Raw genomic sequence first — 19,024 nt, 5'->3', positions numbered from 1 at the left:
CAATCCATTGTGAAAATTTGATAACAGTGTAAAAAACTTCTTTTTTTTTTTTAAGGTGCACCGTTTTCATTCAAAGTGCTGCCCTCTACAGGTGATGGGTGTTTTTGCAGGGAGTCATGTAGTTTGAAGAGATGTTTTTTTACTTCTGACTTTGGCTCAGCCTCATGCTTGTAATCCAAGCATTCACAGTAAAGATCAACATCCTAACCCTGAATGGGAAGTAAGCCTCCATATAAGCATTTGTGTACCATAAGCTTTCAGTGTGGTCTGAATAATAAAAGTCATCTTCCTCTTTACTCGTACGAGTTTCTTTGCAGCAGATATAAAGTTCCTTGCTTTTAATCAAATTATAGATTTATTGAATGTCTTTTTTGATTCCTTAGTGACTTTTTACATTCCTTGTGGCCGTTATTTAAGTATCTCAATCTTTTTGTCCTGTTAAGTCTTGATTTTAAATGTTTATTTCCGGTTTGGTGAGTAAATTAAGAAGCTTTGGGGACATTTTAGCAGCTTCCTGTGATCTGACTTGTTTCCTTCCATTTTTGTGAGCTTAAATAGTTCATATTTTTTGTAAAGGTGTTCATATGTATGTGGCCCTGGAGCAGCGGTTTGCAACCTGAGACGCTTTACCACTCCATTGTGGTTCTCTGTTGAACAAAGATAAAGTAATTTTTAAGAGCAAGAGTTACTTAATTAACATTGATTTAACTTAGATTAGTTACGTTTATGAAAATTTGGCTAAGGTGCACCCGTAAGATGAACTATGCACATCAAGAAGCCTGTTTCTATCTATGCACTTGTCTTTTTTTGTCTTCAAAATGCACAGGTTCTAAACATTTAGCAAAACTTTGGAAAAAAGTCTGATCTTTTCTGATTGCTCAGTTTATTTTATGACTTTAAAGAACATGTCTTATGCTGCACAACAACGGTACGTAGCTATATTAGAGGGAATGTTGCAAATGCACTACTCTAAAAATAAAGGGAACACCTTAATAACTCAGCGTTCCTGTAAGTCAATGAAACTTCTGTGTAATCAAACTGTCCAATTAGGAAGACTAACAGTTTCACATGATTTTCTTTAAGCGCAATAGACAACAGGTGGAAATGATATGCAATCAGCAGGACGCCTCCAATAAAACAGTGGCTCTGACCACAGACAACTTCTTCATTTTAGTGTTTTCTGCCTGATGTTTTGGTGACTTTTGAACACCAACAAGGTTGTCACTCCAGCGGTTTCATGTAACGGCGTCTACAATCCACACAAGTGGCCCAGGTAGTGCAACTCATCCAGGAGGACGGCACATCAATGCGAGCTGTGGCAAGAAGGTTTGCTGTGTCTGTCAGCGTGGTGGCCAGAGGGTGGAGGTTCTACCAGGAGACAGACCAGTACATCAGGAGATGTGGAGGAGGGCGACAACATTGCATCATGACCGCTTCCTCCTCCTTTATTCAAGGAGAAATAGGAGGAGCACTGCCAGAGTCCTGAAATAATGACCTCCAGCAGGCCACAAATGTGCACCAATCTGCTCAAACTGTTAGAAACGGACTCTCTTGAGGGAGGTATGACGTCCACATGTGGGAGGTGTGCTTACAGAGAGAACACCAAGATTGCCAAATTCGCCACTGGTGCCCTGCACTCTTTAGAGATGGAGCACAGGTGACAGATGAAACAGAGTCTGGAGGCGCTGTGGAGAATGTTCTGCTGACTGCAACGCCGTCTAACATGACCGGTTTGGCAGTAGGCGGCATTTCTTTGCAGGGCTGCACAGCTCTCCATGTGCTCACCACAGGTAGCCTGACTGCCATTAGACTGTATGCTGGTGTGATAGGCCATGCACTGAATGCAAGACAATGGTACCTGTCATGTGGCTGGAGTGTATAAGCCGTTCTTGCTAAACAAAGGTATTGATGTATTGGACTGACCTGCTCGTTCCCCAACCCTGAATCCAATTGAACGCATGTGGGACATCATGTCTTGGTCCATCCACCAACATCAGGTTGCACCACAGAGTGTCCAAGAGTTATGCGGATGCTTTGGTGCAGGAGTGGGAGGAGATCCCCCATGGAGACCATCTGCCTCCTCATCAGAAGCATACCCAGGGATGACATTCTAACGTGTGGAGGCCACATCCACTACTGAGCCTCATTTTGACTTGTTTCAAAGACGTTGCATCCAAGTTGGATCAGCTTGTGTGCTTTTCCACTTTGAATTTGAGTATGATTCCACATTAAGACCGCCATATGCTGACACATTTAATTTCCATGAATAGTTTTTGTGTGGTTGTGTTGTCAGGACATGCAACTACGTAAAGAATAAAGCATTTAAAAATAATATTTCATTTGTTCAGGTATAGGATGTGTTTTCATAGAGTTCATATACACATGTTTTACTAGTTTTATTTTTTGAAGACTGTCAAATGTAAAGGACAATTTAAGATTTTCACAAAATGCTTGTTTCCCTTTTATATTTCTGTTTTTGCTCACGACAAAAAAGAAATATAATTCATATTTACAATTAAAAAAAAAATCCTAAAGGGTAAAATAAGAGTTTGCAGCTCCTACTAGGTTTTGCTCGTTGAAGAACTGCTCTAAATGGCTCTTTTACTCCTAAAGGTTGCAGAATCCTGTTCTACAGGAATCTATGAAGGTATTTCATGGTGAAAGCTGAGTGGAAATCAAAAGGGGCATATTTTTCTGGCTATTTAGTAAATTCTATATCGTTAACCAAAAATTCAAAGAAATTAAAATAACTGCATTTTAGCCAATGTTTATATGAGATCACGTTACTTGCAATGTAGGTTTAAATGATTTCATCATAAAGTTGTGGTCAACACCCCCTTTAAGATTTTTTTCCTTCCCACCTAAATTTGATTGGATGATTCCAGTGACGTCAAGACAGTATATATAACCAACTTCCGGATAAAATCCTTCCCCCAAACCCCGGCTGTCAGTGCTATGTGATTGCGTGTGCTCCCGAGCTCGCTCAGCACACGGCAAAAAAAAAATATAAAAAATAAAAAAAAAATTACAATTTTTTTAAAAAATACATTTAAAAAAGCCCACCCCCCATTTTCTTTTTTGTTACGTTAAAGCTGGAGTAAGTCATTCTCGGACTGGACGGTAACGAAAAGAGAGGTTAAACAACCGAAAGGCAAAGTCGAGCTAAAAATGTGTTAGACCGTTGAGTGTTCCATCCTAGAGCTGCATTTAACATCGCCGGAATTCTATTTGTCATTTAAAAAACAATTATCCGGAAAGTTTTAAGTCCAACTGCCGGCATCTAACGTGACGCCGCAGACCGTTGGGGAACCAAACCGTCAACTTCTCCGTCCAGGCAGCTTCCTTCGACTTCGAGCCTCCACGCACGTCCAGCAGGAGAGATGAACCCCGGCGCTCCCAGTTACCCCATCGCCTCTCTGTATGTGGGGGATCTCCATCAAGATGTGACCGAGGCCATGCTGTACGAGAAATTCAGCCCGGCCGGAGCCATCGTCTCCATCCGGGTATGTCGGGACATGATCACCCGGAGGTCCCTGGGATATGCCTATGTCAACTTCCAGCAGCCGGCGGACGGTGAGGAATTCTCTAATATGCACCATTAAAGATGAAAACGTACAGATACTCCCAGGTATAATGCTAGCATATCGGAGTTGAAACTGTTGTCGTTGGGGGGCCTAACTGTACAGCGGCTCACCCCCCCAGGAGCACTCAACTGTTCCCGAAGAATTTCGTTTTAATTAACGACCCACTTATGAAAATTGTGTTTTTACATGTTTCTGTGGCATTTTTCTGATGATGAAGGAGATATATAAGAATAATACGCTTGAAGTTGCATTTCTTAGTTTGTCTTTAATCATATTGTTGTGAATCAGGAGCAGAGGGGGGAAAAAAGAGCATATGTGACGTGACGTAGAAAATACGCTGGGCGGGACACAAGCTCTCTGCTCCGCCCTGTTTTAGTGATAAAAACATAGAGATTACTGTTAAATTAGTCATTTTTCTAAACGATTTTTATTTAAATAAATACATATTTTTATTACTTAATTTTTAATTTGATAACACCCCTAGAATATTAAAATATTCCATGTTTTTTTTAAATCTTGTTTGTTTATCTTAACATTCTCTGTTTATCATTTCATTTCATATCATTGTTGTAATTATTTTGTCTTAGAATTTTATATGGATGCACTTTTCTACATGTTCTGTAAATGTCTTTATATTCAATTAAGTTGAATGGGCGGGGTTTGCTCTGTCCCAATGGTCCCTCCCACAACTCAGAGGAAAATTTTACATGAATTACTGTGGCTTTGCAGAAGCTTTGGCTGTATTCTTCCCTGCTCACTACTCAATGCAATATTCGCCATTTTGTAGAGCTGTCCGAATCTACAGCTTTGTCCGAATTCCCTCCCTACTCCCTAAATACAAAAAACTAGATCGTGCAGGACAAACTAGTGCCCTGGATTTGAAAAGCAATTAGGATACCATGCTCAATACTTTTTTTTTTCTAAATGGCAAATATGGCGTCACCGATTTCCCGAAGTAAAAACCTAATAAATATGAACATTTTAAAAAGACTATACTGTGTTCTAATGACAACACTTAAGGCCCGTACACACCGGGACGAATATTCGCCAGGCGTTATTCGCCAGCGTTTTTCGCCACGTTTTTTGTGTTCACACCCAGGCGATTTTCGCTGACGATGAGCCGAGCGAACATGCAATTTCATTCCCTGACATTAGATGGCGCTTAATGTAAACATAAATACTCCTGTACACAAGGTGGCGCTGCGGAACTTTACGCTTCTTAAAGTCGCTTTTCCCTCAGAAGAAGAGAGCAAGTATTTACGCGCTTGTCAGAATCATACAAAGAAAACATGAATATTTCAAGCACCAGTTGCTCCAACTTCTCCTTAGCTGCTGTGTAGACGCTACACGGCGTCCATCTTCTTCGCTGGTATGTGTGTTCAGCAAGGCAGTTTTGTGTTTGAGCGCCCCCAAGTTGTGTTTTACTGTAACTTCAGAAGCTCCAGACACGTGTGCAAAAGCGCCATTCTCATTGGTCGAATAGATTTCGACGCGTCGAAAAAAAAACCGAATCCGAGGCGTTTTTTTTTTGACGCTCTGACGCGTGGCGTTTTTTCGCGTCGGTGTGCACACTCTCATTGGTGCCCTTTGTTTAGTCACGAGGCGTTAAGCGTCGGCGAAAATCGCCGGCGAAATTCGTCCCGGTGTGAATAGGCCTTTAGATCCATCCATCCATCCATCCATTCATCCATTCATCCATCTTCCTCCACTTATCTGGGACCGGGTCGTGGGGGCAGCAGTCTAAGCAGAGATGCCCAGGCTTCCCTCACCCCGGCCACTTCCTCCAGCTCCTCTGGGGGGACCCCGAGGCGTCCAAGGCCAGCCTGGGTCTTCCCCAGGACCTCCGCCCAGTGGGACATGCCTGGAACACCTCTCCAGGGAGGCGTCCAGGAGGTATCTGGACTAGACACCATCACTCGTGATCAAGACCCCAAGATATTTAAACTCCTCCACCTGGGGCAGGAGTACCCCACCCAACCAGAGAGATGGCAAACTACCTTTTACATGTCATCGATTTAACAGTAGATCAAAAGATGATCGGTGTGAGTCTGTAAGATCATATTGAACACCAACCGACTGCTCTGAACTCATGTATTCCTGGCTGAAGCTCTCCGGACCAGCCGCACCTCCCTCATGAAAGCTTGTCTGCATGTCATTGATAAGGACAAGGTCCACCCTTGCTCTGTTCCTCTCTTAAATGCAGATGTAGCTCGTTTTAAGTGTGCTTAATTAAATACGATTGGTCAACCTTTAGTAGTCCAGAGCCTTTTCCTATTTCCTCTATTAATTTATCTTTAGAATTGTTTTTGTGACATTGCTTCATATCCATCTTTTAGTACATCTTCATCTTTTTTTTTAAAAGAATAAGAATTGTTTTATTGCATTATTCCAAAACTGAACCTGAAAATGTACAAAAAAATATATTTTGAGTGGGAGATTTTGTCCTCTTTTTACAATAAAATGATAATCAATCAAGCTGATTTTATCTTTTCTGACAAAGCGCAAACGTGTAAAGACATTATAAACATGTATAAATCCAAAAGAAATTCCAAACAATATGAGAAATGGCTTTAAAAAAAACAGGCGAAACTCCCCCACGCTATTTCAAAACTTCCATGAATTTTTTTTATAATTTTGTGTCAGAGTTTGTTTTAAACCAAACATTTCAAAGCCAAAACCATTATTGAACTCATGTTAATTAAAAATGTGCTAATTGGGCATTTGTGTCATTCCTAGGTCATTGTAAAAAGCGCCGTGATTGGCCGACACACCAGCGGGTGCAGAGACTAAGAGTGAAATATCATGATGTATTGCGAAACATACAAACATGCAATATTCAGTAGTAATTTTACCCTCCCCTTTACATTTTCTCTTTGCCTATATATACTTGTATTTATATGTTTTTTGGGGGCAATTTTTCACTTTTTTTTTAACTTCTTACTTTTCAGCTGAGCGTGCTCTGGATACCATGAACTTTGACGTGATTAAAGGCCAGCCGGTACGCATCATGTGGTCACAGCGGGATCCATCGCTGAGAAAGAGTGGCGTGGGAAACATCTTCATCAAGAATCTTGACAAGTCCATCGACAACAAGGCTCTTTATGATACCTTCTCTGCTTTCGGCAACATTCTTTCCTGCAAGGTAAATAGCTTGTTATCCTGACCCAAACCTGGAACTTTGAACGATTCAAAAAAGCCATTTGGGTTAGTTTCCTATAGAGCAAAACCAGCTAGAGTTTAGAAATGACACGGTATCAATAAAACAAAGCTTTGAAATGTTTACAAGAAGGAATTCATAACAGTGTTTTACTTTTCTATATATAACAATTATAGCTTCTTTTAACTTTGACAGCAACGTTCCTTTGAAAATAAAATACATCTTGTGTCAAATAAAATCCTCCTGCTGTTGCAGATTTATTTGTATTAAAAAAAGCCAAACATGATCTTTTACCTTCATTTTTTATTTTTATTTTTTATTTTTTTTACCATCATTTTCCTGAGCTTTCTGACATTGCCATTTCCATACATAAATTGTACTTATTCTATACATACATGACAAAACTCGTCAAAACTGTAAACTCATCACAAATGTAAATAATTAGGCACAACAGAGGAGTTAAACAAGCGGCTGTGGAGCCTTTGGGTGAAGAGGCCTGAGCTGTTTTGGCTGCAGGAGGACCATCAGGAAATGAGTTTGCAGAACTTTTAGTCGGTTGGATTCTTTAAGGAGATGCAGTGCATCTGAAAAGATTTGTGCTGTATGTGTGTACGCCTTTAAAACGTGACGTGTTTTCTTTTTCTAAGGTGGTTTGTGACGAAAATGGCTCTAGAGGCTACGGCTTTGTGCATTTTGAGACTCATGATGCGGCTGAACGAGCCATTGAGAAAATGAATGGCATGCTGCTCAATGACCGAAAAGTGTAAGTGAATGTCTTAACAAATAATCAGCTGTTTGGTTGGAAACTAACATTTGAATTGGAAGATTATTAGCATGCTACACGCTCTGACATTTTGTGGCTTTCTGGTTGAAAGACCCACTCTGATGAAAAATGGTGCTTTCAGTGTTTTTAAGCTGCTCTCATGGCATTTTTCTGATGTTAAATGACGGATATGAAGAAAATTACTCACAATTGCATTTCTAAGTATTTATTCAGATCATTGTAAATCAGGAACAGATGAAAAAAAGCTTTTTGAAAAATATATTAGGAAATAAACTGGATGGGCACCAAGCTCCCTTTTTGGAGCTGTCACCAATGGGGAGGGGAAGGGGGGCGGAGTTGCATTCGCACCAACATTCCCGCCCTCAACTCGGAGCGGAATTTCCAATGAACTACTCTCTGCCACGTAATCATAGCCAAAAGACAATGGGAACGCGTTTACTAAAGATCAGAAGATGATCGGAGTGGGACTTGAATGGTTTCCTTGTGAAAACTCACCAACCACATTCAGAATTTGTCAGGCTCTTGTATGATTGCATTTACTGTCAAGTTTGTTAAGGTTATTTTTATGTTGTGTTTGACAAAAGGGATGTATGAATGAAAACTTTACTCTTTACAGATTTGTTGGGCGTTTTAAATCCCGCAAAGAGCGCGAGGCTGAGCTGGGCGCCCGAGCCAGAGAGTTCACCAACGTGTACATCAAAAACTTTGGTGAAGACATGGATGATGAGAAACTGAAGGAGATCTTCAGCAAATTCGGTTTGTGAAAGCCTGCATACGATTTATTCCTCAAAGATCTCTAAAGGGATGGAACATGTTTCTATGGCAACATTTAGCAACCTCAGTTGAACTTTGTTGCCTAGGAAATGCCACGAGTGTTCGAGTCATGACTGATGAGAGTGGCGGGGGTCGAGGCTTCGGGTTTGTTAGCTTTGAAAACCATGAGGATGCCCAGAAGGTGAGATTAGGACTTTTTTTTGGTGACATCTGTGGTCATGTGGGTGACTGGTTTTGCCCTCCGATCGTCTCAGGCTGTTGACGAAATGAACGGAAAGGAGCTGAACGGGAGGATCATGTTTGTTGGACGAGCCCAGAAGAAGATGGAGCGCCAAATGGAGCTGAAGCGCAGATTCGAACAGATGAAACAAGACCGCACGACCCGTTACCAAGTAAGTTTCTTTGCTACTTTCATAGGCTCTTTTTTTCATCTTTTTGGCAGGGAGCACTGGCTAAAATGGCAGTAATGGTGAAACTGTAGGACACAGGCTTCATTGTTTCCTCACTGTGGACTCTAATGTTTATTTTCTAACTATAAGGATTTTTCGGTAAGACAAAATCATTTACCCTCCAGTTAAGGTTCAGGGGTAAATTATTAAAAGTGTAAATGAAAACAGATACCTTGGCATAATTTTGGACTCATTAACGTTCAAGAGGCATATAAAAAGGGTCTGTCACACACTAAAATAAAATCTGTCAAATTTGAGCTCCATACAAAACTCATTAACAAGCCCCAAACTCTACATGAATGTAATGAGAATGTCTCATTTAACATTTGTCACAAGCAAAGAAGACAAATATGAAACTTCTGGAGTCTGTCTATAAACAAGCTCTGAGGGTTCTTGATAGAAAATCTCAACATCAGTGCAAAAATACTAACCAAATATCAAATGTTCAGCTTTGAAAACGTTATCCAGACTGCAAATTTACAGCTGTTGTTTAAGTTCATGAATAATGCGGCTCCTCCAGAGCTTCTGCTATGCTGACATCAGAACAGATGAGCAGAACAACAAGGTCCGGATGGAACGGCCAGCGTGGCAGAAGGAAGTGCTCTGAGCCAATCAGCCTTTTTCTTTTTAATCGCTGAGTGGAGTGAACTTCAAACATGCTTAAAATTATGCAAAAACCTACCAAAATATGACACAGAATTGAAACAAACTTTTTTTAACATAACAGACATGTCACCATTGTTAAATATGTAGTGTGTATGTACTGTGTTTTTCTCAATCTCTTGTCTTGTATTATGAAATAATTGTAACTTGGATGTAATGGCATTGTACTGTTTTATGCTAATTGGTAATTCTTGCATTTGTGTGTCTTGGTGGCTGCAGATAGAAATGAGTTCTTAGAGCTTATAGTCTGGTAAAAAGCATCTCTCCCTCGATTAATGCTCCTGTGGTCCCTGTCAAACTAAATAAAGACTTGATTTCTGGCTATGAAAAATGAAGGTAATTTGGAGTGGTTTGATGCATGTTTGTATTATTAGGTGTAACCAAAGACGTGCTGAGTTTTATTTTTGAATCATTGTTGATGTGTGTTTTTCTTTTATTTCATTTTTGTCTGCAGGGCGTCAACTTGTACGTGAAGAACCTGGACGACGGCATTGATGACGAACGCTTACGCAAAGAGTTCTCACCATTTGGCTCGATCACAAGTGCCAAGGTGAGCTGTTTGTGTTTGTCCCTCCTCTGCAAACTTCCACACAGCTCCCACGAGCGAAAGTCTTTTCTCTGCATGTGTCGTGGGTCGCTCATGCCTCTCACCTCGTGTTCTTCGGCTCTCCCGCACTTTAAGGTGATGATGGAAGGCGGCCGCAGCAAAGGCTTCGGCTTCGTCTGCTTCTCGTCCCCGGAAGAAGCCACGAAGGCTGTGACGGAAATGAACGGACGCATAGTCGCCACCAAGCCGCTGTATGTAGCCCTGGCTCAGAGGAAGGAGGAGCGGCAAGCTCACTTGATTACTCAGTACATGCAGCGCGTGGCCAACGCCCGCGCCGCGGCAAACCCCGTCATGAACCCCTACCAGCCCGCTCCGCCCTCTGGCTTCATCATGACCGCCATTCCTCAGGCGCAGAGTCGTTCTGCGTACTACCCAACCGCCGGCCAGATGGCTCAGCTCCGCCCGGGCCCCCGCTGGACTACACAAAGTGTTCGACCACAACGTGAGTGTGTAGCGGTGTTGCTTTGCAGCAGAGCCTTGTCAGGTACATGTAACTGTTCCGCTGTGGATGCAGATTTCCAGAACATGCCAGGAGTGATGCGTCCACCAAGACCACGCCCCCAGAACTTCAGCACAGTGCGAGCTTCCTCCCAGGTGCCCCCGATGATGAACACCCAGCGTGTCGGTCAGTCGTGTAAACATGGATCTCTTGCTCGGTCGGTTGTTTCCAGTAGGATGTGTTGTTTATCTTGAGCTGCTCTTTCCCTCCTCCTGCAGCCGCCCAGAGCAGCGGCCCCCGTCACCCAGTTGCCACTGCAGCCACTCATGTCCGTGGAGGGCCTCAGTACAAGTACTCAACAGGAGTTCGTAATCCCCAGCAGCACGTCGCAACTCAGCCGCAAGTCACTCTGCAGGTAGAAGAAGTTTAGCTACACCTGAAGAGAGTCCGACTCTGCCCTTCACTCACTCTTCTGTCGCCTGCTCTCAGCCTGCAGTCCATATTCAGGGCCAGGAACCCCTGACTGCCTCCATGCTGGCTGCCGCTCCACTCCAGGAACAGAAACAGATGCTGGGTAAGAAGTCCAAACAAAACTTCCACATCCACTCCCACATGGCAGTAAATGCCCCGGGCTTTCTTCCCCAGTGGCCTGCTGGGTATTGAACGTGGGGACTTCCTATCAGACTCCGGTTGGTGCCGATTCCTTTTCGATTGTTGATCTGCTCCGTCTGTCTCTTTAACAGGCGAGCGGCTGTTCCCATTGATCCAGAACATGCATCCCAGCCTTGCAGGCAAAATCACTGGAATGCTCCTGGAGATCGACAACTCGGAGCTGCTCCACATGCTGGAGTCCCCGGAGTCTCTCCGTTCAAAGGTAGATGGCGTGAAACACCAGGCTTTAACGGAGAAACCACATAGATTTCAATCTAAATTAATATACCGTAAATTCCGGACTACAAAGCGCACCCGATTATTAGCCGCACCCACCCATTTTAGTAGTAGTAGTAGTCTTTTTTATTTTGGACTAGTGAAACAAATGTAAAATAACAGAATAAGACAAGAACGAGACAAAACTTACAAAAACAAGAAAAAGACAAGTAAATTATACAAAACAAACAAAACAAAATGATATAAACACCAGTCCAAAAGGGAGTGAGAAGAAGAAAAATCTTATAAACTCTCACCCCCCTTTACCCTAAGCCCTTACTTTCCCACCATCAGAGTCCAGTGCCCTACCCAAGTGTATATGTACATATATACATGTAATTTTCATTTCCAAACAACATACAAATGAATAACAAAACGTATTGTCAAAGTATGCAGATTTATAAATGCTGACATTCTGTATTTTTTTGTATTTGCACATATTTATCCATGATCATCTTCCTGTATCTATATTTAAATTCTTTTATGTTTGGACATTGTTTCAAGCATTTACTGGTTCTGTTCCACAACTTCACTCCACAAATTGAAACACAGAATCTCTTTTTATTTGTACGTGCTTTATGTATGACAAATGTATCTTTTTCCCTAAAATTGTATTTTTCCTCTTTTGTAATAAATAACCTTTGGATATTTGTGGGTAATAAGTTGTTTTTGGCCTTGAATATTATTTGAGCGGTACAATACTCTACTAGATCGTAAAATTTGAGTAATTTTGATTCTATGAATAATTTATTTGTGTGCTCAAGGTAACTGACTTTGTGTATGATTCGTATTGCTCTCTTCTGAAGTATTGAAAGTGAATGTAACGTTGTTTTATAGTTGTTCCCCCAAACCTCTACACAATAAGAAAAATATGGTAAAACTAATGTACAGTATAACATGTGGAGTGATTTGTGGTCCAGAACCAGTTTAGCTTTATTTAAGACAGAAATACTTCTGGATAGTTTAGCTTGTATGTAGCTAATATGTGCTTTCCAGGTTAGTTTGTCATCAATTATGACCCCAAGAAATTTATTTTCATAAATTCTTTCAAGTTTCACCCCATTTATGTGCATGTCAATGTCAATATTTTTACCCTTATGGTGACCAAATAACATCATTTTTGTTTTACTTAAATTTAGTGAAAGCTTATTTACATCAAACCACAGCTTCAGTTTTTCCATCTCCTTCTTAACAATTTCAATGAGTTGCTGCAAATCATCCCCATCACAAAACACATTAGTATCATCAGCAAATAGAACTAGCCGTAATTTGTTAGAAACCTGAAATAAATCATTTATATATAAAATAAACAATATTGGTCCCAGAACCGACCCCTGAGGGACACCACAAACAATGTCCAAACATTGGGAACAAGCACCATCAACCTTTACAAACTGCTTTCTATTGCTCAAATAGCTTCTGATCCAGTCTAGCACTAACCCCCTAATGCCATACCGATCCAATTTATGAATTAATATACAGTGGTTAATTGTGTCGAAAGCTTTTTTTAAGTCAATAAATACCCCGATTACATGTTTTTTATTATCAATAGCATTTGTTATATTTTCTATTACATTCATCAGGGCCAGTGATGTTGATCGATTTGACCTGAACCCATACTGTCCTTCGTCCAGTATCTTGTGCTTTTCGATGAAAGAGTTTAATCGGGTTATGAAAATTTTTTCCAAAATCTTTGATAACTGCGGTAACATAGAAACTGGCCTATAGTTTGTGAAGTGATGCTTGTTCCCGGTTTTGTACAATGGTATAACTTTTGCAATTTTCATTTGATTAGGAAATGAACCTGTTTGGAATGATAAATTGAAGATATATTCTAACGGTTTCAGAATTCCACTGATTACTGTTTTCACCAAGGCCATATCAATGCCATTAACATCAGTAGAGAGTTTACCCTTCATTCCTCTCACGGTCTTTAATATTTCATTTTCAGTTACTGGGTTAAGAAACATGCTACTGGGATTTCTGTCAATTAACATTTGCACATCCTTTCTAAATGTTCCTGGATCCGGGATTTGCTTTTCTAACTCAGGTCCCACGTTTACAAAGAAATCATTAAATCTTTTAGCAATCTCTTCCCTTTGATCTATTTCTTCACTCTTACTAATAAAATACTTTGGATAGGAGTCTTCCTTGTTACCCTTTCTTAGAATAGTATTAAGTATGCCCCATGTTTTTTTGATATTACACATTTTCACGTGTTTAACTAATTTTATACATACACAAGCCGCGTCGGGGTACAAGCTGCAGGAATTAGACAACATTGTCATCCTGACGGATCACTTCCTGACTCAGAGTGTAAGTGTGATTTATTTGCACACAGTGGGTGGAGTCATTTTTGCCTCAGGCTCATGTCTTTGAGTCTATCTGCATCTGCCAAACAGTATGCACCTCTATTCTGTTCACAAGTTCCTCAGTTATGGTTTTTATTTTTATTATTTTTTTTTAACTTATTGACAATCTAGGTATCACACATAAAATTACAAAAAGTAACCATATAATCAACATTACATCCCTCAGTTATGATGAGGAAATTTACATCCCCGATACCCCATTTCCCATGAGTCTTAGGGGCTAAAGGCGGGGCCAACGCCCGGCTCGCCATTCTGTTGTACGTGTTTAAGAATGAGCAGCAGTGCATGGAGGGGTGAACGGGTAAAGCTCTCCTTCCGCTTGTGTCGCGGCAGCGTTATGGGAGTAACAGGGCTGTTTAAAAAACACGCTAGTAAAATAAAGCAGCGACGACTGAAAAGCGCGCGCCTCAGCGCGATACGCGCGCCTCCTCGCGGCGCGTGGGTCAGAAGTTTCCTTCCACAACAAACACTTGCTCCGCGGACGCCTCGAGTAAGCCCTGGCTGCAGCCTGCAGAATGGCTCGACGCCTCCGCGCTCCCGCGCGCTCCTTGTCTCCCCTTCCTATCTACTCCGACAGCTCTGGCCAGCGCGGCTACAGGGAGGAGCGCTTCGTCCCCATTGCGCCGGTGGACGGAGCAAATCGTGTCTGTGCAGAGCAATCGGACTTAATACTGTACGTTTTGTGTATGAGGGGCGGATGCGTTGTTACGTGTGGGAGCCTTCAGACTGCCATCGGCCCCGCAGCTCACACGACACGCAGTCTCCAGCTCACACGGAGGCTGTGAGCGTTTCAATGCAAAACTCCGCTCAGTCCTTAGAAACCGTTAACACGACCACGTCAATTTGTGTTTCCAGTCGTGTCCCGACAAAATAAAGGCTGATATTATTGCCACATATTTACGTGCAGCCAGCCGAGTCACTATGACTCAGAGGTAAATGCACTCCGGAGCATGCGCTGTTCTCTCCGTCACGCAGCTGACCGGCTTTTCCAAACCCGTTGGTGATTTTTTCACGCTGCTTTTAACGATTGCTTTTAACTTGAAAGCTTCATCATATTGTAGCGGCGATCACGTGCACGTTGGGTCTAATGGCACCAAAGTATTCTGGGATGCGGCTGGACATGCGTGTTTCGTTTTGTTGAACCATGACTGAAGTGTCTAAGACCTGAAGTCAGGTCCATGCTGTTTGGCTGCTTAGAGGTGTGTTGAAAAACAAATGACTTGTGTTTGATGTTAGAGAATACAAACCATTCTCTGTGTCCAAAAATACGTACACGGCGGCCGGCAAAAAAATCCAATAATTAGCCGCGTCACTGAATAAGCCGCAGGACTGTAAGCGCAGGAAAAAAGTAGCAGCTTGTAGTCCGGAAATTACTGTATATGTAGTAATAACGTTTAAATGTTTGATCCCAGTTGCCACAGAATTTAGTGTAACAGCTTCCTAAAGCTTGTACAGGATAGTGTTTTGAAGCCGTGGCCCCCGACCTTTTCATTCAATGTCAGAGAATATTTTCCCAGACTCGTCTGTGTGAGGCTAAAGTGGGGGTCTGGATTCATATTTTTAAGCTTTCAGTTTCCCTTAAATCTGAGTGTAAAGTGTATCTTCCGTCTGTCAAATATCTTTTGACTTTATTAGTGCTCCAGATTTCATCTTGGAATCAATAAAATGAGACATAGATTTCCTCCTAAACCATAACTGCTGAAATGGAAACTTAAAAAAATCAGACGTCATCTTCAGCCTCGCCTGACTTTTAAGGTGTGATGGATAAAAAACCAAAAAGTCACTTAAACTGATATTTTCTGAATGTATTAATACACAAAAATCCACAGTTTAAATGACTTTTTTTGGCAACATTCTCTTAACATTAGACAACCAGTTGCTTAATATTATGGGTTTTTGTTATGATTTGTGGAAACGACTGTCCCAGTAAATCCATTTTTGAAGTAATGACTTCTTTTATTTTGAAGTCGAAGGCTATCTTCCGTTTCCTCTCTGGTTCTTTTCTGCAGAGATAAACTTTCCAAATCTGTTTATTTCTTGTTAGCTTTGCTAGCTTGGGGATTTATTTAACAGTCTGAGCTTTAAGAAAATTGCAGATGTATTTTTGACACACGAACGAGCGACTTGACGTGCCTCAAGAACGGGTTGGATGTGGTGGAGAGTGGTATTTCAAAATAAAACCACCTTCAGAATCTGATTATAAATAAAACTGAAAACATGTGGGCTTTGTTTTTGTTTTTATTTTTTCTTCTTCCCCTTGTCCCAATGACTGGTACCGGTCCATGACCTGAGTGTTGGAGACCATTCATTTAAACTACACACTGTTGATGCAGAACTTTTAAACTTTGGTGGCAAATCTTGAGTCATTTGTTAAACTTTTTGTTTTCCGACCAAAGACCCCCAGCTGTTTGATCACCCCGTCACAAGATGACATGGTTCAAACCAGACTGTACCATCAATACTAGTACTGGTGACATGACTGGGACTTTTTTAATGTCGTTTTTTAGGTACCATGTTCTGTTCTAAAAGTCGAATATTTACTGCTAACAGGAATCAGAATGACCAAAACATTTAACCTGTTCTAATTTATATAATAATTCATACTAAAATTGAAATTATTCCATTTTAATTCATTTGTTTCTATTAGATATGGCTAAAACCTCAAATTGAGGATTGTTTTTTCTTGGTACCATTTCTTGTTTCCAGGTGGATGAAGCCGTGGCTGTGCTGCAGGCTCACCAGGCTAAAGAGGTGGCACAGAAGCCGGCGACTAATTCAACCGCAGGCCCAAGTGTCTGAACCCGAGGTGCGTGCTGGCTTTTTGTTTGTTTGTTTGTTTGTTTAAATATATGCATGCAGCTTCCATATTTGATTTCTTTCAACAGGGGTGGGAAACCTCGAGAGAGCTTCACAGAGGAGATTTTTGAAAAAGTGGGAAAAAAGAGAAACCTTCAAAATAAAATAAAAAAAACAGCATTTAAAAAAGAAGACAAAAAAAGGAAAAGAAGTCTGCAACCAGACAGAAAAAATACATGTATAAAAAAACCTGGTTTGTTAAGTTAAAGAGAAAATCTGTTCAAAAAGAGAGGAGAAAAGAAACTAAAAGATCCCCTGTTCTATGGGGTTTTAGAGTTCTAAGACAAAGTATGAATGAAAGCTTTCCTTTTGCCATTTTAGTCCTTTTAACTGTTTGAGCTTTCCATGCCTGTGATTTTTCCCTTGCTTTGCTTGCTTAAATAAAAGTTCCAAAATTACTTTACTGTGTCCTTTTTTTTTTTTTAAGGGGTACCGGTATCATCAATGTAACAGAAATCAGTAAAATGTTAGAATTTTAAACTCACAAATGAAACCAAACAGCCATAGTGCTTGAGCATTTATTTGAATGGTGCTTCAGAGCTGATCCAGTCAAAGGACTAGCCCAAAAATGTGCTTCCGGCTGAAACATCGGCATCAGCTGCTTTACTTGTTGCTCGTCTTGGCCAACTCTTCTCTCAGTCTATCGAAGAAGGACTGGACTTTTTCAATGAAGGGGTCAACGTGGGGTTGGATCTGCTCGACGGCGGGCTCCAGCTGCCCTCTTTTCTCGTCCAAGAAGAGCCTAAAGAGTCAAAGAGAAATGTCTTAATGACCGTTGACGATTACGAGGAGTTTTCCCACAATCATTTATCTTCATGCGTGTCTCTGGGCATTTTATTTTGAAGAGACATTTGTCACTTCAAAATAAGTGCAGCTGGGAACTTTTTCACTTAAAGCGCTGGATTCAGTTAAAAGTGATCCTCCTCGTCTGTCCTTTCTGAGAACATGAGCGGCTCAGATTATAACTGAGTCTCCTTTCATGGAAACGGTCTTTGATGTCAGTCATTCTGAATGTGGAGGAAAGAGATTTTCCAGCTTTACGAAGGTCTACAGAACTCACTGAGCTTGGCTTTTGACTTCCGGGTTGTTGATAATGTCGCTGAAGTCTTTGGACATTTTGGCATGGACGTCCTTCAAAAGGTCGTCCAACTCATCGGCAAATGTTCCTGATGATTTGGAAAAGATTGAAAAAGACGGATGAGAAACGCAGATGTTTCCTGCACCACAGCAATGTCATTAAAGCTTTGGTTTTACCGTGTGCCAGAGCAAGCACCACAACTGCTGCAATGATGGACAGTTTCATGGCTGCTGACTGAATCAGGACCTAGAAAGCAAGCATATCAAAGCAAAAGAGCAAACTTTTAGTTTTGGTCATTTTTTTTTAGTTCAAACCTTCCTAATAATCTCAGTTTTTAATGAGCAAATTTACTCAACTTTTCATCTTTGCTCTGTGTTGTTCAACCTCTTCATGTCTAATCTAATTTCCAATTATTTGAACAAATATTTGTTTGTTGTTTGTTGTTTTTCTGTTCAAGGTGGTGTGAAAGTAAGTGGATTTAATTCAAATTATCAGCATATTTCATGAAAGGGTAAAGATAATGATTCAGTGATGAAACTGGTGTTTTGTTTTCAGGATCATAGGATAAATATGCTGAAAATGAGAACTTATTAACTTAATTATTCCAGTTTTTAGTTTGTGAAACTTTTGAATTATGCATCTTAAATAAACAACAATCCTTTGATTTTTATTTCACTTTTCCCAAAAAAAACATGCAACTTTCCCTTTTCCAAACTAAGATAAAAAAATGTTTTTGTCCTTCGTTAATTCAGATGCTGTGTTTACATGTTGTGTAGAGCTTATCCTAAACTATTTTTTACATTTAAACATTTGGTGCACTTTAGTCAATCAAAAAAATAAATAAAAAAACGTTTTCATTATTATTTTTGCTTTTTAGAAACGGCCAGTCTGACCTAAAAATTCTAATCTTTCTGTTTAACACAAATCTAAAATCATATCTGTCAAGTTTTTTCTTTTGTAAACAGTTTACTTTACTAAAGAAAAAAAAGTGAAGTTAAGTATAAATCCAGAAAAGGTCCATGAGAGGATGAGACTCACCTGTTGAGGGAATGTAGAGAAGCTGCTGCCTCCCTGCAGGACTCCTGCCCCTCTTATAGTTCTGCCCCAAACTAATCTGACCGGATGAGATAAAGCAAAAAACCATGTCAGGATGTTTTGTGGTGCGGTACTAACTGTCCCGAGGATGTCACTTAATGTACTGATCCATGTAAAAATAAAAGACTCACCAGACATTTGTTCTATCACTGGATAATATCCACAAAAAAATGTTTTAGTTTGCTCATGAGTAGTGGGCCAAAATACCTGTGGACAGGTGCAGAAGGGTCATTAACAAA

At 40.7% G+C, this 19,024-nt stretch overlaps 2 protein-coding genes across 2 annotated transcripts; one reads left to right on the top strand and one right to left on the bottom strand.

The window, feature by feature from the left end:
• The first annotated feature begins 607 nt into the window (after positions 1 to 607).
• On the top strand, positions 608 to 17,010 carry pabpc1b (poly A binding protein, cytoplasmic 1 b). The gene is made up of 14 exons (XM_004073802.5): positions 608 to 3,573; positions 6,533 to 6,726; positions 7,389 to 7,504; positions 8,142 to 8,281; positions 8,386 to 8,480; positions 8,554 to 8,691; positions 9,866 to 9,961; positions 10,094 to 10,460; positions 10,533 to 10,643; positions 10,736 to 10,872; positions 10,947 to 11,031; positions 11,201 to 11,331; positions 16,463 to 16,562; positions 16,642 to 17,010. Exons 1-13 carry the CDS (start codon positions 3,381 to 3,383, stop codon positions 16,553 to 16,555), a joined length of 1,896 nt encoding a protein of 631 aa, XP_004073850.1. The 5' UTR covers positions 608 to 3,380; the 3' UTR covers positions 16,556 to 16,562; positions 16,642 to 17,010.
• A 106-nt stretch (positions 17,011 to 17,116) lies between these two features.
• LOC101159278 (type-4 ice-structuring protein-like) lies at positions 17,117 to 18,804 on the bottom strand. The gene is made up of 4 exons (XM_011480771.4): positions 18,729 to 18,804; positions 17,867 to 17,936; positions 17,673 to 17,778; positions 17,117 to 17,354 (listed from the first exon to the last, which is right to left on the bottom strand). The coding sequence occupies exons 2-4, from the start codon at positions 17,913 to 17,915 to the stop codon at positions 17,216 to 17,218; spliced, it is 294 nt and encodes a 97-aa protein (XP_011479073.3). The 5' UTR covers positions 17,916 to 17,936; positions 18,729 to 18,804; the 3' UTR covers positions 17,117 to 17,215.
• Between the last annotated feature and the right edge of the window lie 220 nt (positions 18,805 to 19,024).

Source organism: Oryzias latipes, chromosome 11 (genome assembly GCF_053564925.1).
Source record: "Oryzias latipes strain Hd-rR chromosome 11, Olatipes_Hd-rR_3.1".
In the NCBI taxonomy this organism is placed as follows: Eukaryota; Metazoa; Chordata; class Actinopteri; order Beloniformes; family Adrianichthyidae; genus Oryzias; species Oryzias latipes.
The sequence above is the reverse complement of the archived record's forward strand: the minus strand, read 5'-3'. Positions and strand labels throughout refer to the sequence as shown.

What these genes read in the sequence shown, in the direction of transcription:
- pabpc1b (XM_004073802.5), top strand. Translation starts at nt 3,381, where the DNA reads ATGAACCCCGGCGCTCCCAGTTACCCCATCGCCTCTCTGTATGTGGGG. An exon ending in CTTCCAGCAGCCGGCGGACG is followed by an intron (nt 3,574 to 6,532) that starts GTGAGGAATTCT and finishes CTTACTTTTCAG; the next exon opens with CTGAGCGTGCTCTGGATACC. An exon ending in GCAACATTCTTTCCTGCAAG is followed by an intron (nt 6,727 to 7,388) that starts GTAAATAGCTTG and finishes TCTTTTTCTAAG; the next exon opens with GTGGTTTGTGACGAAAATGG.
- LOC101159278 (XM_011480771.4), bottom strand. Translation starts at nt 17,915, where the DNA reads ATGAAACTGTCCATCATTGCAGCAGTTGTGGTGCTTGCTCTGGCACAC. An exon ending in GGTGCTTGCTCTGGCACACG is followed by an intron (nt 17,779 to 17,866) that starts GTAAAACCAAAG and finishes CCAAATCATCAG; the next exon opens with GAACATTTGCCGATGAGTTG. An exon ending in GAAGTCAAAAGCCAAGCTCA is followed by an intron (nt 17,355 to 17,672) that starts GTGAGTTCTGTA and finishes TTGACTCTTTAG; the next exon opens with GCTCTTCTTGGACGAGAAAA.